The 24,162-nt window shown below is 41.1% G+C and overlaps 2 protein-coding genes and 1 pseudogene across 4 annotated transcripts in view; 1 reads left to right on the forward strand and 2 right to left on the reverse strand.

Annotated features, from left to right (window-relative positions):
• PACS1 (phosphofurin acidic cluster sorting protein 1) overlaps positions 1–24,162 on the reverse strand; it is a 187,975-nt gene that overhangs the window by 50,231 nt on the left and 113,582 nt on the right. The gene's annotated exons all lie outside the window — the stretch shown is intronic.
• Positions 635–14,735, reverse strand: LOC139439735 (DNA endonuclease RBBP8-like; annotated as a pseudogene).
• On the forward strand, positions 9,182–10,646 carry LOC139439736 (exosome complex component CSL4-like). The gene is made up of 3 exons (XM_071217851.1): positions 9,182–9,191; positions 10,094–10,204; positions 10,285–10,646. Exons 1-3 carry the CDS (start codon positions 9,182–9,184, stop codon positions 10,644–10,646), a joined length of 483 nt encoding a protein of 160 aa, XP_071073952.1.

Consider the following 24,162-nt stretch of genomic DNA (forward strand, 5'->3'; position numbering starts at 1 on the left):
TCTTACATTTGATGTGTTTTTCCCCCAACCCACCGTATTATTTTTTAAACATATAGTTTAAAAAATATAACAGAAGTTGTAAACTTATAAACAGAAGTTGTAAACTTATAAAACAATCATGCACATGTGCAGAATTCCCAAACAACACCTCTCCATCAACAAACCACAAGGTCTTGTGTCATTTGGTACAGATAAAATAATATTTGATTGTTACCATGTCCACATAGTGTACATTTGACTCACATTTTCCATACTGCCTCAATATCAACATAGTACATCTTTCGCACAGATGCAAGATTATTATATTATTACTACTAACCACAGTTCATAGGTCACTCCAGCTGTATTTTTCCCATGCTTCTCCACATTCCCAACACCCTGCAGTAAGTGATATACATTTGTTCTAGCTAACAAAGGACACTCTTGCATCTGTACTATCAACCACAGTTCTCATCCACCTCTTGATTTACTGTGCTATCCACTTCCTAGATTATTCTCTAGCATTCTGTCACTTGGCATTTACATAACTAGACTACCATTTTCAGTCATATCCCCATTAATAAAACTAGCTGTTACTCACTGTGTGTTACCATCCACTCTATACATTTCCATACCTTTACAGTAAAGCTAATTAAAACTTCTACATACATTAAACATCAGTAATCCACTCAGTCCTTCTCTTATCTCCTTTAAGAATCCACCATCCACCAGCAGGTCTTGAAGATATTTTCCTACAATTTCTTCTAGAAGTTTTATGATTCTTGCTTTGAGTTTTCTTGATCCATTTTGAGTTAATTTTTGGATAAAGTGTGAGATAGGGGTCCTCTTTCCTTCTTTCAGCTATGGATGTCCGCTTCTTTCAGCACCTTTTGTTGAATGGATTGTTCTCCCAAGCTGTGTGACTTTGACAGGCTTGTCAAAAATCCTTGGCCATACCTGTGAGGGTCTGCTTCTGAACCATAAATTTGGTTCCACTGGTCTACTGTGTCTGTTCTTAGGTTAGTACCATGCTGTTTTTACCACTATAGATAGGTATTATGATTAAATATCTGGAGATGAGGGTACACTTTTTCTTTTTATGATGTTTCTGGCTATTCAGGACTCCTTACCCTTCCAAGTAAATTTAATGATCGTGTTTTCAGTCTTTTCTTTAATGCTGGTGGAATTTTTATCGGGATTGCATTAAATCTGTATATCATCTTGAGTAGAACTGACATCTTTTTTTTTTTTTAAGATTTATTTATTTTTACTTATTTCTCTCCTCTTCCCCCCTCCCCCCCGCACCCCGGTTGTCTGTTCTCTGTGTCCATTTGCTGAGTCTTCTTTGTCCGCTTCTGTTGTTGTCAGTGGCACAGGAATCCGTGTTTCTTTTTGTTGCGTCATCTTGTTGTGTCAGCTCTCTGTGTGTGTGGTGCCATTCTTGGGCAGGCTGCACTTTCTTTCGTGTTGGGCGGCTCTCCTTATGGGGCACACTCCTTGCGCGTGGAGCTCCCCTACGTGGAGGACACCCCTGTGTGGCACGGCACTCCTTGCGTGCATCAGCACTGCGCATGGGCCAGCTCCACACGGGCCACAGAGGCCCGGGGTTTGAACCGCAGACCTCCCATGTGGTAGACGGACGCCCTAACCACTGGGCCAAGCCCGTCTCCAGAACTGACATCTTGATGATATTTAGTCTTCCAATCCATGAGCATGGAATGTTCTTCCAGTTATTTAGGGCTTTTTTGATTTGTTTTAACATTGAGTTGCAGTTTTTTGAATACAAGTGCTTTACATCATGGTTAAGTTTATTACTATTTGAGTTTTATCAGTCATATTTTATTTTCACCACTCTTTTGAGTTATTTTTAGTTACTTTCATTGATATAATCTTCAGTTCTAGACTCTCCTCCAGGCCCCTCTCTCCTGTCTTTCCTTTTCAGGCTCTAGCACACCCTTTATTTATTTATTTTTTTTAAAAGATTTTTTAAATTTTTATTTAATTCTCCTCCCCTCCCCCGGTTGTCTGTTTTCTGTGTCTTTTTTGCTGCGTCTTGTTTCTTTGTCCGCTTCTGTTGTCATCAGCGGCACGGGAAGTGTGGGTGGCGCCATTCCTCGGCAGGCTGCTCCCTCCTTCGCGCTGGGCGGCTCTCCTTATGGGTGCACTCCTTGCGCGTGGGGCTCCCCTACACGGGGGACACCCCTGTGTAGCATGGCACTCCTTGCGCGCCAGCACTGCGCATGGGCCAGCTCCACACGGGTCAAGGAAGCCCGGGGCTTGAACCGCGGACCTCCCATGTAGCACACCCTTTAGCTTCCTGAAAATCTGGTCTCTGCTTAGAAATTCTCTCAGTTTCTGTTTATCTGTGAATATTCTAATTTCACCCTCATTTTTGAAAAGACAGTCTTGCTGGATATAAGATTCTTGGCTGGAAGTTTTTCTCTTGTAGTATCTTAAATATTTCAGACCACTGTCTTCTTGCCTGCATGGTTTCTGGTGAGAAATCAGTACATTATCTTATTGATATACCTTATATGTTATCCACTGCTTTTCTCTTGCTGCTCTCAGAATTCTCTTTGTCTTTGGCCTTTGACATTCTGATGAGCATGTGTCTTGAAGTTGGTCTATCCGGATTTTTTCGGATGGGAGTATGTTGTGCTTCTTGTACATGGATATCTATGTCCTTCGATAGGGTTGGGAAATTTTCTACCATTACTCCTTCAAATATTCTTTCTGCCCCTTTTCCTTTCTCTTCTCCTTCTGGGATACCCATGACACGTATATTTGCATGCCTTTTGCTTTAATTTAGTTCCCTGAGACCTTGTTCAATTTTTTCTTTTCTTCATCTGTTCTTTTGTATGTTCACTTTCAGAGACCATTTCTTCAAGCTCACCAATCCTTTCTCCTGCCTCCTCAAATCTGCTATTATATGATTCCAATGTTTTTAAATTTCATTGATTGTACCTTTCATTCCCACAAGATCTGCTATTTTTCTATGTATGCTTTCAAATTCTTCTTTGTGCTCATCCAATGTCATCTTAATATCCTTAATCTCTTTAGCCATCTCATTCAATTTATTAAGGAGATTTGTTTAAACATCTATAATTAGTTGTCTCAACTCCTTTATGTCGTTTGGAGGCTTTTCTTGTTCCTTTAACTGGGCCATAGCTTCCTGTTTCTTGGTGTGGATTGTAATTTTTTGTTGGTGTCTTCGCATCTGGCTTACTAGAGTATTTATTCTGGGTGCAGTTTTCTCTTTAGTTTAGGGCTTCTTTCTTCCTTGCTGGTTGTGCAGTAGGGGCCAAGCATATAGTTGGTGCTATAAGCTGTCTAGGCTCAAGCTACCCTCATTGCACCAGGGACCAATGAAGCTTCTTCCAACTTTCTCCTTTGCCAGGGGTAGGGACAGAGTCACAGCTGTGTGGAATAATCCAAGTGCAGCCCTAGACTGTAGTTGCCCAGAGAGACTGATGAAGCTTCACATCCCTTTCTCCTCTACCCGGGGAAGGGATGGAGCTGCAGATGTGGGCAGCAATCTATGCAGTGGCAGTGCAGGTTCAAGATGAATACAGATGCCCTGGTAGACTTCTGATTTTCAGTCTATTCCAGCCAAAGTTACCTGCAGTTACCTGGATAGGCTGGTACAGGGCTCCTCAGGCTCCCCCCTGCCAGAGGCGGGGCTGAAGCCTAGGCTAGAGCTGCAGGCTGATCTGCAGGAAATAAACTTGTTCCTGCCGACACTGAGCGTTTCAGTCAGCCTGGCTTCCCCTCAGGCGGGGGCAGAGTCAGAATGGTGGCTACTGGCCGCCCCCAGCTGTTCACACCCCAGCTGTTCCCAGGGTTATATCTTAGCCAGCCAAGTCTACCAATCAGTAGCCAAAATCAGCAGCCAACTGTCTCCTCTTCCCCTTTTCTGGGAAATGGAGCTCCCAATTCCAGCCACAGAACAGCTCCGGGGGGAGGGGGTGGGGCTCATGCTGCCAGAGTAGGATAGTCACCAGCCTCCGCAGCTTGGCCGGTAATTTCCCGGAGAGGCTGGCGCAGGTCCCTGTAGCTTCCTCCCTGCTAGAGGTGGCACTGGGGCCTAGGCTGGAGCTGCAATCTGACTTGGAGGGAAAGAAGCCAGTCACACCAGCACTGGGATTTTTAGTCCGCCCCACTTCCCCTGTGCCAGGTGCGGAGTTAAGATGGAGACTCCCGGCCTCTTTCTGACCTGGACAGGCTCAAACTTTAGCTGTTCTCAGGATCACACTGTAGCCCACTGAATTTACTCATCAGTAGCTGAAATTGGTGCCTAGTCGTCTCTTCCGCCCCCATTTTTGGGGAGTGGAACTTTCAATTCTAGCCATGGAACAGCTCCCAAGGTGGCTTGTGCCTCCAGTGGAGGATGTGCACCAGCCTCTGTGGCGTGGAGCGCTCTACTTATGAGTCTTCTCTGCAGATGGGCAGTCTCCTCCTTCCATTCCTTCAAGGATGTTGCAGGATGCTCTTCTGGTCTCCTGGAGTCCCCAAACAGGTGCTTCAGCTAGCTGCAGAGAGCTGTGGGTGTTTCCTAACTGCCCTGTAGCAGGAGCTGACTCTAGAAGCTCCTTATCCCACCACCATCCTGCTTGTTCTTCCCTTCCCTCATTTCTGAAAGACAGTTTTGCCTGATACAGAATTCTTGGTTGATAAGGTTTGTTTTTCTTCCAGCACTTTAAATATGACATCCCATTGCCTTCTGGCCTCAGTGATTTCTGATGAGAAATCAGAACTTAAATCTCATTGAGGCTACCTTGTACATGATGAGTCACTTTTCTTTTCCTGCTTTTAAGATTCTCTTTTTGCCTTTGGCATTTGATGGTCTGACTATAATGTGTCTCATTGTGGCTCTATTTGCATTTATCTTATTTGGAGTTCATTTGTTTTTTGGATGTATATATTCATGTCCTTCATAAAATCTGGGAAGTTTTAGGCCATTTTTCTTCAAATATTCTTTATGCCCCTTTCTCATTCTCTTCTCTGTAGGGCATTTGTTGGTATACTTCATGGTGTCTACAGCTCTTTTAGACTCTGTTCACCTTCTTTTTTTTTTTTTCTTCTCCTCAGACTGGATAAATTCAGTGGTCCTATCTTCAAGTTTACTGATTCTTTTTTTTTTTTTAAAGATTTTATTTATTTCTCTCCCCTTCCTCCTCACCCTGGTTGTCTGTTCTGGTTGTGTCTATTTGTTGCATCTTCTTAGTCTGCTTCTGTTGTTGTCAGCGGCATGGGAATCTGTGTTTCTTTTTGTTGCATCATCTTGTTGTGTCAGTTCTCCGTGTGTGCGGTGCCATTTCTGGGCAGGCTGCACTTTTCTTTTGCGCTGGGCGGTTCTCCTTATGGGGCGCACTCCTTGTATGTGGGGCTCCCCTATGCAGAGGACACCCCTGCGTGGCACGGCACTCCTTGCGTGCATGAGTACTGTGCATGGGCCAGCTCCACACGGGTCAAGGAGGCCTGGGGTTTGAACCGCGGACCTCCCATGTGGTAGACAGACGCCCTAACCACTGGGCCAAGTCTGCCGCCCAAGTTTACTGATTCTTTCTCTTGCCTGTTTAAATCTTCTGTTAAACCCTTCAAGTGAATTAATCTTAGCTATTGTACTTTTCAGCTCTAGAATTTGATTCTTTTTTAAAATTTCTATCTCTTTATTGAATTCCTCCATTTGTTCAAGTACTGTTTTCCTAGTTTCCTATAATTCTTTGTTCATGGTTTCCTTTAGCGCACTGAACTAATTCGGAGAGTTGACTTAATGTCTTTGATTAGTAAATGCCTGGGTTTCATCAAGGATGAATTGTATCACTCTATTCTGTTCCTTTGAATGGGTAATATTTTCCTGTTTCTTTCTATGCCTTGAGATACTTCAGTGGAAATCTGGACATTTAAAGGTTTTAATGTAACTCTAGAAGTCAGACTTATCCCTTTCCCTACAGTTTGCTGTTTGAATTTTCCTTATTTTGGAAGGCTACAGTAAGTAGTCTATTGTTTAGTGATTTTTTTCAAACTCTTTATGCAAAGACTTTATTTCTCAGTGTGTAGTCACTGAAGTGTCTGTTCCTTTAACTTGTATTCAGTTAGTGTTAGGATGGAGATTTCCTTGAGTGTCAGGAGCTAACAAACAACAAAACAGAAAAATTCACTTCTCAAATCTCTGCAGAATGGCTTTATGTTAGGGTTTTCCCTCAGGGCTCAGTCAGTCTTGCACTGAGCCTAAAGAACAGATCTGAAATGGAAGCCCTCTTTTGAGCATACATCTTGCCCTGGGCATGCACATGGCCTTAAAATTCCCCTTTATACATGGATACCCTCAATGCCTCGCTGTCCCCAGGAAATTATCTCATCCTTTCCTCCAAGCTCTACTGCCTGCCTCAACTATGTAATTTTCTGATCCAGGCAGGGGCAGTTTGATTGCAATGTTTTAGCAGTCATGCCTGCCATTTCTCTGTCCTTCAGGACAGACATAATGGAATAGACATATACATACTCCAATATGTGAATAAGGTGGAATCTGTTCTTCTGGCCCTAGACCAGGGACTCACACTAAGGGCATGAGCTACTGCTGTGCTGAACCAGCAAGTAGGTGGGGTAAGGGCTAGTAAAGTGCCATGAGGATTTACCACTGTTTCTAAGTTGCCTTTTTCTAGATTCAACCTTCACTTGGTTGCTGTAAGCCTTTGGCTTATTTCCAAAGTTCTGAGAAAGTTGATTCTACTTGCTTTTCAAAGTATCTGTGAGGGTTTAGGATTTTGGAACTTCTTAATCCACACCTTGCTGATGTCCTCCCAAATGCTTTTTAAATTTTCGTTTTCATTTTTTTTTTTATTTTTGAAATTGTAATTAGGCATTACCAAATAAAGTAAACAAACACCTCTTTAAATTAGAGTGCAAAATGAGGACACCATATTGTTTTAAAGGTGGAAAAGCAAGAAAATAAAACATAAACTCATCTATACTTTAAATAATTGTGTGGTTGGTAAATTCCATTTAAAAACATTTTCAATAAAACAATGATTTACAAATCAGTTTACAGGAGATTAAAAAAATCAGGTTTAATACTAACTTTAACTACAAATAACAACAACAACAAAAAAAAAGGTCTTCTGTCCTCCAGTTTTTGCTTACATCTATGTCTTCTGCTCCCTCCCTTCTGGAGAAAGCATGGCACTGTAAGGCTGCCATCTTTTTGGACAAGGACAAGGATTAAGACCTTCCTTAATGTAACCTCTCTCCATACATGTTTGAGCGGTAGGAAAATCAACTTCCCAGAAATTTTCTGGTATGTTTGGTGGAATGCAGTGGATTCGGTGTCTTGAGCAGGAAGCCAACTTCTTTTTTCGTTCTTCTGTTGGTTTATTTGCATAATAAATTTCACATTCCTTACACGTATGTCCAAGCAATTGTCTTCTCCTTTTTTACGAACGACCTCAACAGATTTTGTAGGCTAGTCTCTCTTTTATCACCTTTAAACATAACTCCACAAATGCTTTGTTTAATTTTATCATGTTTATCTCAGTAGGTGTTTGGTGTCTTTGTGGCTGCTGACAATTTCTCCTTTTTTTTTTTTTAAAATAAATTTATTTATTTATTTATTTTTCTCCCCTCCCCCCCCCCCCACCCCGGTTGTCTGTTCTCTATGTGTGTCTATTTGCTGCATCTTCTCTGTCCACTTCTGTTGTTGTCAGTGGCACGGGAATCTGTATTTCTTTTTGTTGTGTCATCTTGTTGTGTCATTTCTCTGTGTGTGCAGCACCATTCCTGGGCAGGCTGCACTTTCTTTCGCGCTGGGTGGCTCTCCTTATGGGGCACACTCCTTGCATGTGGGGCTCCCCTATGCGGGGGACACCCCTGCGTGGCATGGCACTCCTTGCGTGCATCAGCACTGCGCATGGGCCAGCTCCACACAGGTCAAGGAGGCCTGGGGTTTGAACCATGGACCTCCCATGTGGTAGATGGACGCCCTAACCACTGAGCCAAGTCCGCCACCAATTCCTCCTTTTCATCTGCTACTTTGGGGAAACTATCTGCCAACAGGATTCAGTCTTCATGTGTTGTCCAGGCAAACACATCATCCAAGCTATCACAGCTATCACTCATCTTTCTTTCTCCATCTGGACTTTTTCTCCTTTCTGTTCTTGCTTCCTCACTTTTAAAAGCATGCTTTCACTAACCAATATACAATCCATGTCCACTGTCTCTCCTCCTCCTAATTTTGACTGATTGCCATCCTGTACATCTATTATAGTAATATCCATTTTATACTGAGAAAGGTTGTGGATCTATACTCCACTGGATATCTTCAAAAGATATGTCTTCATTGGTTTGTAGGGACTTTGTTTTAGTAATTATACATGGATTTAACTGAAGAACTGATGCAAGTTCACATGCTCTTTGGACTGACCTCGTTTTCATTTTTATTGGCTCACGAGAACCAGCACTCTTCATATCATCAAAAAGATTCTCTATCTCCAAACTTCCACATGGATGTGGAGGGATTTTGAAGACTGGATTTTTTTCTCTTACCTATAATGGTGTTTTATTATCTGGAGAAGATTTACTCAGGGACTGGAGGATGCATTCTTGTAGACAGGGATCCTCTGGGGAATCTTTCGTTAACACACAGCTCCCATTCAAGGTCTACGACTTGAGGAAAAACTCTTTGAAATGGGTTTCAAAACCTCCTAAAGAGACACTTGCCTGGACCTATTTTTAGAGGTACCATTTCCTTGGCTTTTCTCTTAAAGTTGATTAGCTGAAAACCAATCAGACAGATCCAGAGGTTTATCCATCACCAAGTTGCCACTGGTGGAAAAATTACTCTCTGGTGGAAAAGGAAAAGCACTTTCTTTATCAGAAGAGGCTTGGGGGCAACTTCATGTTCACTTTCTTCCTCAGTTTTCTTCCTTTTGGATAGTCTTCCTCCCAATGGTTTCAGAAGCACCAAATGTTTATCTTTATCAATAATGGCATTTTAATGTGAGCAGTGCTATCCTGTATACCTATGGGCTCATTTGTGTTTTTATTTGTAAGCATCTGATTTTTAGAATATAACTGGCTAATGATCATGTTCACTTCAGACACAAAATTATGATATGTCAAAAAGATATTGCAGGATTAATGCCAAGCTATACTGTGTTGACAATGGAGGTGTACGGAATAGTGTGCCAGATGTATGCTGTGGACCATGATTGGTGGTAATAGCCTGATGATATTATCTCATAATCTATAACAAATGTTCCACCAGTGTGTGGAGTTGCATGGGAAATCTACACATCTGTGTGATCGTTTTGCAAGTTAACAATATCTGCAACAAAAATACATTAAAAATAGTACAGGTTGGGGGGAAAATTTACCAAATGTAAGATAAGGACTACAGTTGGTAGAAATATTGTGATGATGCTCTTGCACAGTTTGTAATAAATGTTTCACACCAATGCAAAGAGTTGGTGGAGGGGTGATATATGACACCCCTGTGTGATGTTATGTATGTTTATTTTGTAAGTTTGCAATCTTTACTATATTCTTGTTTTTGTGTGTTTATGTATGAATGGTATACTTCAATTAAAAAATATATATAAAAAGATAAAAAAAAAAAAAGATATTGCAGGGACAGATGTAGGACATTATATATCCTGCCATAACCCACTGAATGGATTGGGAGAGAGCATAAACTACAATGTAAACTATAATCCATGTTGTGTAGCAGAGCTCCAAAATGTATTCATCAAATACAATGTATGTGCCACACTGATAAAAAGAAGTTGTTGATGTGGGAGGAGTGTGGGGGGATGGGGAGGAGGGGTATATGGGAACCTCTTATATTTTTTAATGTAACATTTTGTGCAAGCTATGTATCTTTAAAAAAGAAGGTAATAAAAAAAGGGAAAACAAAGCAAAAACAATACAGTAATCAAAATGATGTTTTGAATAATATGTGGAGTCAAGGAAAAAGTGCTTTTTCTTGAATTTTGAATTAATAAAGAACAGTATACAGAAGTGAGCGGTGCCCACAGAGTCCTGGTTGGGAACAGGGGCAAATAGGCTGGACGGACAAAAGCTTCTGGGGATCCGTAGCTGAAGCAGTTTTCTTCTGCAGGCAAATGTCTGTGTAACGTGGAGGAGGGCAGCCCGGGAAGCGGCGCCTACACCCAGCACGGTTACATCTTTTCATCGCTTGCTGGCTGCCTGATGAAGAGCAGCGAAAACGGTGCTTTTCCTATGGTGTCAGTGATGAGAGAGACAGAGTCCCAATTACTGCCAGATGTGGGGGCTATTGTACCCTGTAAGGTCTTAGCATCAACTCACGCTGTGCTAAAGTGCATATCTTACACACAGGGTCCACACCACTTAAGAACTGTTTTCGAGGAACTATCCGCAAGGAAGATGTCCGAGCTACAGAAAAAACAAGGTTGAAATTTATGAGTTTACGCCCAGAAGACATTGTCTTGGCTAAAGTGATATCCCTAGGTGATGCACAGTCCAACCACCTGCTGACCACTGCTGAAAATGAGCTCCGAGTGGTGGTGGCCCCCAGTGAGTCAGGTGTCGAGATGGTATCCATCAGCTGGTGTGAGATGCAGTGCCCCAAGACCCATACTAAAGAATTCCAGAGAGTGGCACAAGTGCAACCTGAATTCTTGCAGACCTAAGAAACCATGTTTTATCCAAAGGAGGGAATTAAGCTATTTCTGAGAGTACATGTTTGAAAGTAACATCAAAACGCCATTGTCTTTTTTTTTAAGATTTATTTTATTTATTCCCCCCCCCAATTTGCTGCTTGTTCTTCTTTTTGTCTGCTTCTGTTGTTGTCAGTGGCACGGGAATCTGTATTTCTTTTCTGTTGTGTCATCTTGCTGCGTCAGCTCTCTGTGTGTACAATGCCATTCCTGCACACACTGCACTTTCTTTCACATTGGGCGGCTCTCCTTATGGGGCGCACTCCTTGTACGTGGGGCTCCCCTACACGGGGGACACCCGTGTGGCACGGCACTCCTTGCGCGCATCAGCACTGCGCGTGGGCCAGCTGCACACGGGTCAAGGAAGCCCGGGGTTTGAACCACGGACCTCCCATGTGGTAGAAGGACGCCCTAACCACTGGGCCAAGTCCGCTTCCCCAAGCGCCATTGTCTTTATTCAAACACCTGGGGTCAGCCAGCAACCACCTCTAGAGATATCAGGATACATGTTCTGAGGTGGAGAATTTTTCTTGTAACTTTTGTTTCAATAATGAAACTTCTTTTTGAGGCACCAGCAAATAGAAATAACCTGTTTTTCCTGACAGTCCTTATAAATGTGTATTTTTTTGCTATAATAAAATATTTTTACTGAAAGAATCTAATGGTTTCTGTTGTCTTGAGCAAAGATAGGAATGTAGTATCATGACTTTTAAAAAAAAATCCCCCCCCGCAAACACACATGGCTCCCCTGTCTGTTTGCTCATTGACTGCTTTGTTTTTTCTTTAGGAGGCACTGGAACCAAACCCGGGACCTCCCATGTGGGAGGCAGGTGCTCAACTGCTTGAGCCACATTTGCTCCCCATATCATGACATTTAGAGCAAGAGTTTGCCTGGTGTCAGCACTTTAACTGACATGTATACGTGCTTGCTTGTTCTGGACAAAACCTTATTTCCAATCCTTGTTGTATGTTTTCTGTTCTGTCCTAAGCTTTTGCTTATTGGGTGCGTACTGGGTCAAGCACTTTGTGTACATTACCTCAATGAGGGAAATTATGGTTTGGTGGAAATTACAGACACATGGTAATCTAGTGTGTGAGTAGTTTTTAAAATAAATAGGGAAACATAGTAAAAAAACACACACAATATACAAAAGTATCCCAAATTTGCTAAATATTTTGAATTTAATCTGCATATTAAAAAGTCTAGAAGGAAAACAAAAAGATACTGTCTTCAGATTTTGATCTAGCTTTCTCTGATCTGGAATTTTAAGCTGAAAGGACTTGTTTTCAGCTAGATTTTACCCCCAGTCTCTGAAAGAGAAGGTGATGGGCTTGTGTTCAAACCTGAACTATTTTTCACATTAGAGGTAGCTCCAAATACAGGAGATGATACCCGAGTAGTTAATTCTTCTTGGGGACAGGAAGCGGACTTGGCTCAACGGATTGAGTGTCTGCCTACCACATGGGAGGTCCGCGGTTCAAACCCAGGACCTCCTTGACCTGTGTGGAGCTGGTCCATGTGCAGTGCTCATGTGCACAAGGAGCGCCGTGCCACGCAGGGGTGTCCCTGCACAGGGGAGCCCCACGTGCAAGGAGTGAGCCCCATAAGGAGAGCCGCCCAGCATGAAAAGAAAGTGCAGCCTGCCCAGGAGTGGCATTGCATACATGGAGAACTGATACAACAAGATAATGCAACAAAAAAGAGACACAGATTCCCGGGCCACTGACAAGAATAGAAGTGGACACAGAAGAGCACACAGCCAATGGACACAGAGAGCAGAAAACTGGAGCGGGGGAGAAGGGAAGAGAAATAAAAAAATAAATCTTAAAACAAAATGTAATTCTTCTTGGAGGAGGAGTCTTTTAAGTAGAATCTGAAAATCTTAAATCATCTTCACTATTTCTTATGGATTCTTCAAAAGGTAATTTCTTGTGTTCTCCTTCCAGACAGTGGTAGAGCTCACTACCAAGAGGACTCACGGGATCTTGAGATGCAGATTCTTCTAGAGCACTAAGTCCAAGTGCTTCAGCAACAACTGTAGTTAAATTAAAAGATGCCTTAGTGGGATAACTGCTTGTTCCATGTGTTTTAGTCATGGAAGATTGACTCTGATCACAAGTGTCAGCCACTAGAATTTCACTTTCATTAGAGTTATGTTGTGAATAAGATGAAGACTTTGGCGTGTTTCTCAATACAGTGCACACAGAGAGTGCTCCACTTTATTATGCTTGTTTTGCATATCAGACATGGAGGCTTTCTTTCTTCAAAGTCAGTTAACGCCAGAAAATGAAAAAGCTGTTATTGGTGATAATCTGGGATAACATCTTTAGGTTCAAGGTCATTTGCTTGAGGCTGTTTTGGTCTTTCCCAATTATCTGCTGAATTTGTTCAGAAAGCATTTTATTTTCTTCCTGTAAAGTATTCTTTACATTCATAAGCTCTGTGATATGTTTAAGATTCTGCTACCGGATATTTTCAAACTCTTGCTGTTTTTTTCTGCCTATGTTCTTCAGTTACTGCACAGTGATCACATACTCCTGATCTTCTAAAACTTGAATGATTTCATGAAGGACTTTCGGTTGCTCTCTGAGTTGTCGGTTCTTGGTGAAAAATTCTTCTAGTGTTTGTGCATCTAAAATTCATTTCTTTTTCAGCTTGGTTACTTTTACTTGTAAACCTTGTACTTCTTTATCATGATACTTCTTCACTTTTGTCCAAAATTCCTTAAAGTCATTAGCTATATTTGCAGAACTAGGACCTCCACAACTGCATCCGGAGATGTTCACCTTGCTTAATACATTCCACACTTTTATTTGCCTAATGTTTTCTGACCCTTTCTGTTATATCACATAGATATGAAATTTTCCTCAGAGACTGTTGAACTATGGCTTCCAAGACTGCCTGGAGATTCGTGAAACCCCCTTAGGGAGGTAGGGGGAACCAGCTTCACAAGGCAGCCTGTGCTTTCTAGGGGCAGGGGAAGGCTGAGGGCTGCCAGCTCGAATTAAGACAAACCTGCTCCGCCCTGGGCCTCCCAAATACTTTTAAGAGAACCAGCTGAATTATCCCAAAGTCCCTTTTAGAGGTCAATACCCTATCAAGAAATCCTGGCTCTAAACTTATGGAAGGAAGGGAAGAGATCTCAAAATTTAAAGGTAAAAGAGGTTCTTTCCAAAATCTCTAGAAGGAGAATCAAATCCCTACTCTTCTGCATTTCAGAGAGCTCACAAGGTGCCCCCATGTCAGAGTAGGATGGAAGTCGGATATTCCACAATATAGCTTGGGGATATGGGAAGAGGCTGAAGATTACTTTATAGCTTCCCTCTTATCCTTCTCCTCACATGGGGTAAGACAGGAGGGCAGTTGTAGCCAGAAATCCTTACTCAAAGGGAATTTCAAATAAAATGTATGTCTGAGATGCTTGAGTTAGTCTGCTTCTGGAATGTCAGTGAAAAGGCAGGCAGAGATAGGTGGACCTCTGTGTACTAGGCTCAAAAAAGGCAATGCTTTGCCTTTAAAGTAAAACAATATCACAAAGGTGGCTGAATCCAAAGGAATTATATTAAGTTATTCAGCTCAAAGGTAATCCTCCTCTCTATAAAAGCATTTTGAAAATATATTGATATTAGCACTCACAACTTTTAAAAGTTCCATTTGGGTATTTTAGTCAAGTCCCATCCCCCCATCATTAACAAAACATAACAAAATGTAACGAAACATCTTCCTTCTGAATCTTGGTCTTTTCTTGATTCCACTCCTTATTTTCCTCGTTGGCAACCTCTGTGCCTCAGTTTTTCATGTAAAAGGAAGTTAACAAAAGTCCCTACTTAGTAACATTGTGGTATGGACTAACTGAGAGAACTCATATAACAAGCCCGGCATATGGAAAGCATGCAGTAAATGCTACATCATCATGTTTATTTATTCATTGTTTTATCCTGACTGTGGTTTTCTTCTTTGGTTCTCTTCTCTTTCTTTCAATAAGAGGAGTGAGGCAACTGCTGTTCTAAATAGGGAGGGAACTCCTGGTCTTTTACACGAACTCGCTGCACCCGAGCCATCTCCCTTCCATTTATTTCACGAGTGTGTGCATCTTTGTAGGGAACTTTCTCATTGCATCATCAGAAGGAAGGACAAAGTTAAATACCAAATGAGCAAGGAGTTGGGTTAGACATTCTCTCTCTTCTCAGCAAGCTCTCCCTTTACCATTTACTGTGCATCTTCTCTGTACTTAGATCTATGCTAGGAGCTCTAAGATACACAGAAAAAAATGAGGTATGATCCCTACTTTTGAGCAGTTCATAACCTAGGTGGGAGGACAGGATTTAAATATTGTAGCAGTTTGATATGGTTATGAATTCCAAAAATAGATAGCACCCCTTTGGCTGACTAATACAGAATTTGGTACCAGGACTGGGGTAGTGCTTTTGCAATTACCGAAATGCTGGAATGTTTTTATAAATGGGTAAGGGGTATTTTCTGGAGGAATTGTGAGATGCTTGGAAGAAAAGACCTACAGTGCTTTGAAGAGACTGCTGATAGCAATATGGATGCTAAAGAGACTTTTTATGATGCTTTAGAAGTAAATGAGGGAAACGGACTTGGCCCAATGGTTAGGGCGTCCGTCTACCACATGGGAGGTCTGCGGTTCAAACCCCGGGCCTCCTTGACCCGTGTGGAGCTGGCCCATGCGCAGTGCTGATGCGCGCAAGGAGTGCCCTGCCACACAGGGGAGCCCCACGCGCAAGGAGTGCGTCCCATAAGGAGAGGCGCCTAGCGCGAAACAAAGTACAGCCTGCCCAGGAATGGCGCCGCACACACGGAGAGCTGACACAACAAGATGATGCAACAAAAAGAAACAGATTCCCATGCTGCTGACAACAACAGAAGCAGACAAAGAAGATGCAGCAAATAGACACAGAGAACAGACAACTGGGGTAGGGTGGGGGGGGGGAAGGGGAGAGAAATAAATAAATAAAATCTTTTTTAAAAAAAGAAGTAAATGATGAAACTATTATTGGAAACTGGAAAAAAGGCAATCTGTGTTTTAAAGTTTGCACAGACCTTAGCAAGATTAACTTCTGATTTATGGAAGGCAGAATTTGAAAATGGTGAGCCTGGGCATTTAGCTGAAGAAATTTCCAAAGCAATCCTGGAAAACGTGGCTTGGCTTCTGCTTGCAGCTTATAGCAAAATGCTAAATGAGAAAGATATACTGAGGACTGAACTGTCAGGCACAAAGAAAACAGAAACTGATTCTGGAAATTCCAAGCCTCTGGAAATCAAGTTCCCAGATGAAAGTACCCCATTAGAGGGCTTAACTAAACTTGGAACTTGTAAACCAGGATTGAAAATGCAGTTATCTCAGAAAGACTTGTGGAAAGTCTTACTGTCTGATGGCTTGGACCCCTGCTTCTTGCATGCTAAACCAATAACGTTTTTGAGAGAGCTGTGTGAACAAAACTACTGTCAGCTTGAACTAAAAGGGACATGGAAAGGAGAGACTGAAGGAGAAATAGCTTTAAGAGGAAAACCATGGGAGCTGGGATCTGGAATTAAGATATAACCTTGGAGCAAGAGAGGAACCCCACCCATGTGTACAACAGTAGTTGAAGAGGGTAGATGTTCCCACCTGATATTCTGGGAGAGTTTTGCCACTCCAGGGTAGAGAAAGGGTGGAACATATTCCTCAAGGATTAGGGCGGTTAAAGTTGGCACCCCACAGGTCTGTGAGGGGTGGACCTGTCCCCCATGGATTAGGGAAGGCCAGGTGGTCAACTCGTTGCTCTGAGATGGTTGAGCCTGCATGCCAAAGGTTAGGGAAGGCCAAGTGGTCAGCTCATTGCTCTGAGTAGGTTGAGCCTGTTTGTCAAAGGTTAGGGGGATGAGGTACAGCGATGCCCAGAGATGTACTTACCAAATGCAATGGAAGTGTCACGATGATGGGAGAGAGTGTTGCTGTGGGGGGAGTGGGGGGTGGGGGCAGTGGGGTTGAATGGGACTTCATATTTTTTGAATGTAATATTTTTTTAAAAATGAATTAAAAAAAAAAAGGTTAGGGGGAATGCTGTCTTCACATCACTGTGCTAGGGGGGTTAAGACTCTAACCCAAAGTTTGGGTAAGGTGTGGCAATCACCCCAACACTCTTGGAGGGTGAGGTCTGGAACTTGGTCGATACTCAGGTGCTTGATAAGGGTGGAACCAAGAAAATGGCTGTTGGGCAAGCCTGTGGAAAGGATGGGTTCCCAAAAGGACCCAAGGAGAAGAAATCATCATCTTAAGAATGACTCTCAGACTGAAATCGAACGGAGGATGCCCTGCAGGTTTACTGAACTGTAGAGGACCCGTGACTCATGTTTCCCTCCCAATTTCTCCTTGTTGTAATGAAAATGTTTATCCTTCGTCTGTCCATTTGTGTACTGGAAACAGATAAATTGTTTTTTTGAGTTTCAGAGGTCTATAGCAGACACGACTTTGCCCCAAGACCAACTGTATTTCTTTAAGTTGATTGTTATATGATTTAGTACTTGCATTGTTACTAAGTTTTTTTTTAATGTTGTAATGTCTTTTTGGAATTCAGAGAGTGGAGTGTAGCAGTTTGATATGGTTATGAATTCCAAAAATAGATACTGGATTATGTTTGTAATCTGGTCTGTACCTGGGAGTGATTAAAGTTATGATTAGGGCTTTGATTGGGCCATGTCATTAGGGTGTTGAGTCCTCACCCACCAAGGTGCATGGTAAAGGCATGGTAAAGGACAGAGTAGGGGGTTTTTGATGTTGGAGTTTTCACATTGGAGTGTGATACTGAAGTCTTAGGCTGGAGCCCCAGGAAGAGGGGAACCCTAAGCCTGGAAAGAAGCAAGCCCTGGGAAGAGAGGAACCCATCTTGCTCCAAGACGTGAAAATAGGCTTTGGTGAGGGAAGTAACTTATGCTGTATATGATCTGGTATCTGCAAGCTCCTACCCCAAATAAATACCCTTTATAAAAACTAACCAATTTCTGGTATTTTTCATCAGCACCCCATTGGCTGACTAATACAACTATATCAAACAATTACCTAAAAAATGACAAGATACATAATTAAGTGCTAAACCACATAATAGGGAGATCATTGAGTAACTTGTCTAGACTTCAGTAAGGACATATTATTTGAGCCCAAGCAAATTCTCTCCAGAAATTCTTTTCTTTAGTTTCCATTAAACTAAGTCTGACAGAATTAGGCTGTCTACTTGATAAATGGATAGAGAATGGAAAAATATATAATGACATGAATCTTTTGAAGCCTCCTAAATTATTCTAGTTTGTGCTTGATTATAAGTTAAAGGAGAAACAGTTTTAATATCTATAAATGATCCCCAACCTGCATTTATAGCTGTTTCAAACTTATTCTCATGCAAATCATAACTAGAGAAGCTTACCAAAAGATAAACGATCAGATTCCTCCTCCTACCCTCAATCTCTTTTCTAGTAGGATATTGATGAACAGTGAAGTGATCACATTTTGAACAGAAAAAGGGGAAGAAAGAAGAAACAAAGATCTGGATTATCTAAAAACTGAATAGTCCCCTGAATCAAAACTGATGGTCCTTTTGGGAGCAGAGCAGATAAATTCTGGACCAGAAGATAAGTGACCCTGATTATTTACTTGTCCTACCAAGAAACTGCTGTGTCATATTAGCAAGTCACTTTTTTCTTCTCTTTAATTCTTTAATTATAAGATAGAAAGAATAAGCTCTGTCTTCTCCCTACAACAATATATCAATATATCAATATATATCAATATATCAATTTATTCTTTATCAATATAAAGAATAAATTGAGGGAAGTGGATGTGGCTCAACTGACTGAGCATCCACCTACCATATAGGAGGTCCAGAGTTCGAACCCAGGGCCTCCTGGCCTGTGTGGTGAGCTGGCCCACACACAGGGCTGTTGCATGCAAGGAGTACCATGCCACACAGGGTGTTCCCTGCATAGGGGAGCCCCACGTGCAAGAAGTGTGCCCTGCAAGGAGAGCTGCCCTGCATGAAAAAAGTGCCCAGGAGTGGCGCTGCACACATGGAGTGCTGATGCAGCAAGATGACGCAACAAAAAGGGACATAGATTCTCTGTGCCACCAAGAATGCAAGTGGACACAGAAAACAGAACAAATGGACACAAGAGAGCAGACAACAGGAGTGGGGTGGGGAAAGGGAGAGAAATAAATTAAAAAAAATAAATCTTTTTAAAAAAATTTAAAAAAGAATTGATAGAAAAAATTACAAAAAGTTTTTCCTTTTGTGAGTAACTCTACTTACAAAATTGCTTCAATTTTAATAGGGTACTGGTAAAAATCTATATGAGCTTTAAAAGTAAATTTCTGAGTAGTATACTTATACTGTTTATAAAATTATTTGAATATACAGATATTTGTTTTATTTTTTACAAAAAATAGCCTGAGGAAAAAAACAGATAAGAAATAATCAGGCTGACAAATGACTTTTTTAGTGGGTTTTAACTTATTTGCCATATAATTCCTCTTTTAAGTATGCATTCAATATTTAGTAAATTTATGACATGATGCAACCATTGCCACATTTGAGTTTTAGAATATTTCCATCACAAAAATAAGATATCTTGTGACTGTTTACAGTTAATCCCCATTACCACCCCATCCCAGGCAACCACTAATCTATTCTCTGTTTCTATAGATAAGTCTTTTCTGGACATTCATGGCTTTTTATGTGTTTGAGGTTCATCCACTTGTTGCATGTATCAGTATTTCATTCCTCTTATTGCTGAATAGTATTCTAATTGTATGTATATACCATATTTTGTTTATTCACCGATTGGTAGACATTTGGGTTGTTTCCAATTTTTGGTTATTATAAATAATGATGCTAAAAATTTTCAAATACAAGTTTTCATGTAGACATATGTTTTTATTTCTTATGGAGTAAAATTGCTGGGTCATATGGTAAAACTATTTTTAGCTTTTAGAGAAAGTACCAAAGTATTTTCCAAAGTGGGTGTGCCATTTTACATTCCCATCAGGAGTGTATGAGAGTTTCAGTTGCTCCATATTTCTCTAACACGTTAGTAACACTTGTAGATATTCCTATAGGTGTGCAGTATTCTCTCACTGTGGGTTTAATTTGCATTTTCCTTTGCTCTTCACTACTACTCTAAGCTGCTTCCACCTGCAAGATGTGCAAAACTTTATGGAGAAAAGTACAAAATACTCTGTAAAACATTAAACAAGTAGAAGAGTAGAAGAGATGCCATGTTCATGTATAAGGAAAACTCTAGCATCAAGATCTCAATTCCTCCCCAAACTGATATACAGAATTAATATAACACTGACCAAAATTCAAACAGAATCTTTCATAGATTCAAAATCTAAGATTTATAAGGAAGAGAAATGGGCCAAGAAAAACCAAAGTGCTCTTGAAAAATAAAAACAAGGTGGGGAAATTAGACTGTCGGACATGGAGACTTACTACAAAGCAACAAAGCAACAATAGTTGAGATAGTATGGTATTATTGAAGGAACAGAAAAATAAACCAACGAAACAGAATAGAGTGCCCAGAAACAACATCACAGATACAATGAAGCTAAATATAAGAAAAATGCAGGATTTCAGTAACTGGGAAAAGGATTAACTATGAAATGGAAAAAAAACAAGTTTTGATCCATACCTCATACCACAAACAAAAATAATCTCCAGGTGGATTAAATACCTACATATGAAAGGCAATGATTTAGGAGAAACATGGGGAAATCTTTATTACTTCAGGATGAGATGAATTTCCTAAACAAGACACTGAAAAGACTTGGTCAGGAGGAGTAACAGTCGAGATGGATAGAAGGGTAGAATTTAGGAACAATGAACACAGGTTAAAAGGAAAAAGAAAAAGATATTTCTGGGTTTTTGCTTGAGCAATAGGATGGATATATAGTGCTGCTGTTTATCGAGATGGGGGATACTGGGGAAAATGTGGGGTGGATACAACAGAAAAGTCAGGAGTTTATTACGCTTAAGACATCTTGAATATTCAAGAGAAAAATTTCAAGTAGGTAGCTGGCAATATAATCCTTGAATTCATGAGAAAGATTCATAAAGATTTATGAATCATGGCATAGAGAAGATATTTAAAGCAATATTATACTTAAATATCACAGGTATGATATCACTGGTTGAGGTCTTCCAGGGGAGGGTTCAAATAAAAGAGAAAAGACCACTGATGGAACCCATGGCATCTCAACACTTAGAAGCCTGGGAGAGAAGAGACCAAACAACTAGACTGAGGAGCTGCCAGTGAAGTAAGAAAATCAAAAGGATGTGCTTTCATGAACCTAGAGAAGAAAGTGCTCAAGAAGATGTGTCAGTTGCTGCTGAGAAACGGATTAAGACAAGGATAGAAAAGCAATCATAGGATTTGTCCAAATGGAAAATACTGGTGACTTTAAGAGCCATTTCAATGAAGTAGTAAAAGCAAAAGCCTGAGTGAAGGATCTTTCCTTCTCAGAATAAAATTAGTGCAGATGAAAGTAGGGATAGACACAAAGATTTCAAGCAGGAAAAAAGAGCAATGTGGTACAGTAGAAGGAACTTGGATCTGCATTTTGGTCTCCAAACTGACTAGCACACAATTCTAACAGTTCACCTAACATTTTCTAGGATTCAGCTGCTTGTTAAGATGTTGGAGGGAGAGAAGTGAAGTTTTCTGAGAATATAGGAAAGAGAGGTAATTGGGGAACTGAATACAGTAAGTCGACAAAATATAAATTGGATTTTTAAAAAGTAGCTCTAGCGTCACTCTAGAACTACATACAAGGAAGAAGATATAGCATATAAGTATCCAGAAAAATTTCTATTACGTCCTGCCATGTCATTATCCCAGGATCCCTGTACTATTTTTGAAATCATATAGGTGAGGAGTTGGTCTGTACCTCCTCTGTACTGAGATGGGAATGACAACCTGAATGGCACAGGTGGAAGAAATCCTTACTTCTGTAAAGTATGAAAGAAGCACAGTAACGGTAAGAGGCTAAATACAGAGATCTTCGCCCTTATTCCCAATCATGGAGACATTACCTCTATCCAGATGCTGCTACTTTAGATGAACTGTAGAACTAAGAAAGGAAACACCAAACTGTTATTTCAGCTCCCTTCCCTTTCTCATTTACCTTGTCTTTCCTTTATTCCCCTTTTCCAAACATTCAGCCTGTGACAGATTCTTAGGAAGTTTAAACAAACAAAACAAGAAAATTGCATAATTTGTAATTGAGATGTCTTTCTCCCTAAAGACAATTAACATTTTCTAAAGTAGGTCATGTTGGGGGCTGAAACAGCTTGCCATTTTACCTTTAAATGGTACATTTTTAAGTACTGCATAAGCAGCTGGTTTTCTTTTTGTCCAGAGATAATTCCATCTTTGATCTCCCTATCCATCCCACCCCCAAGGCAAGACCCATATTTTTCTCAAGAAACAAACAGCTGCTCTCACAGGGAGGAAAGAAGATAATTCTTAGGCATTCCTGATAAAGGACTTCACAGAGAAGAAATACCATTATCTTACTGTTTGAAACCTTGGGCTTCAAAAAAATCGAAACAAAACAAAACAAAAACATGTTCCTATTATAACTATCTATTAAAAGATCTCCCACCTTGAAAAGAATGCTGGGATATGAATGGGCATCTTTAAGTCCATTACTGGGACCCCAATACATGAACCACAAATTTTAGACCGAGGTAGGACCTGAATAATCTTCTTGGCTTATTTCAAAAATAGAAGCAATATTAAAACAAACTAAGCATGGTCTCAAAGTAATTATAAATGTTGGATGGGATAGAAAGACGAGGACAAAGGAAAACTGGGGCAGACTCGACCAATAATTATGTTCAAAAGGAAATATAACCAATTTTTTGTATTCATATGAAATAAAACTTACATCATGTTTTAAAATTTTTAACTTTTAAATATTTTTGTTAAAGAACCTTTAGATTACATAAATGTTACATAAAAAATATAGGGGATTCCCAGATACATTCCCCCCGCCCCCCAGACTTTCCCACATTAAAACATCTTTCATTAGTGTGGTACATTTGTTACAATAGATGAAAATGTATCGAAGCATTGTACTAGCCAAGGACTATAGTTTACATTATAGTTTACACTTTGCCCCACGTAATTTTATAGGTTTTGATAAAATGTACAATGGCCTGTACCCATCATTTGCAATTCATGCAGGGAAATTACAATGTCCCCCAAATGCCCCCATGTTGTACCTATTCTTCTTTTTCCCTCCCCTCAGAAACTCTGGTGGCCACTGCCTTTAAATCAATGATATAATTTCTTCCATTCCTAGAATAATCATACATCTACTTTATTTATTCTTTTAAAAGATTATTTTATTTATTTCTCTCTCCTTCCCTCACTCCCACCCAGTTGTCTGCTCTCTGTGTCCATTTGCTGTGTGTTCTTCTATGTCCACTTGTATTCTTGTCAGCGGCACAGGAATCTGTGTCTCTTATTGTTGCGTCATCTTGCTGCGTCAGCTCTCTTTGTGTGTGGCGCCACTCCTGGCAGGCTGAACTTTTTCTTGCACGGGGTGGTTCTCCTTGCGGGGTGCACACCTTGCGTGTGGGGCTCCCCTACATGGGGGACACCCCTGCATGGCACGGCACGGCACTCCTTGTGCGCATCAGCACTGTGCATAGGCCAGCTCACCACACAGGTCAGGAGGCCCTGGGTTTGAACCCTGGACCTCCCATGTGGTAGGTGGACGCTCTATCAGTTGAGCCAAATCCACTTCCCCATACATCTACTTTAGTCCATAGTTGCTTGCCCCCCTTATGTTTGTTCATTCCTCAGTCTTGGGGATTTTGGGATGGTGATGTCCACCCTGTCTCTGATTCAGAGAGGGCTTAGATCCCATGGGGCAGATGGATGGAACTATCTTGCTTGCAGTTGCAGACACTCTCTGCTTCCTTAATCCTCCTTTTGTTAGTTGTCCTGGTTGAGTCCAGTGAAATGGAGAGTAGGTGTGGCAAATCTACTGAGATTCAGGGACTCAACTGGCATATAAACAGACCTAAGATTTAAGTCTCTGAGACATACATGTAACAAGTATCAGTAAAATTGACAAACTGCAAAGAAATCACTCACCACACTGCTGGCTCCACCTAGGCTGTGTGCCTTGAGGTCAGGTTTGTGCCCTGCTTCCATCCACCAAGGCAAGCAACCCACAATTCTCCCCAGGCTTCCCTATCTGTCCAGTACCCTCCTAGATGACTCAGAGCACCTTCCCGTTCTATATATACCCAAAGGAGCTGGCAGGGAGGAGGATGCTTGCTCTCTTCTCAGATATAATTCACCAGGAGTTTTACCCTTGCTTAACATCTCAGGGGTGAGGAAGGGGAGCCCTTCCCTGCAGCCTGGAGGTTTAATAACTCACATTACTTGTTCTGGCTTCTTCGTCTCTCTGACCCTCACTCT

Source organism: Dasypus novemcinctus, chromosome 10 (assembly GCF_030445035.2).
Source record: "Dasypus novemcinctus isolate mDasNov1 chromosome 10, mDasNov1.1.hap2, whole genome shotgun sequence".
In the NCBI taxonomy this organism is placed as follows: domain Eukaryota; kingdom Metazoa; phylum Chordata; class Mammalia; order Cingulata; family Dasypodidae; genus Dasypus; species Dasypus novemcinctus.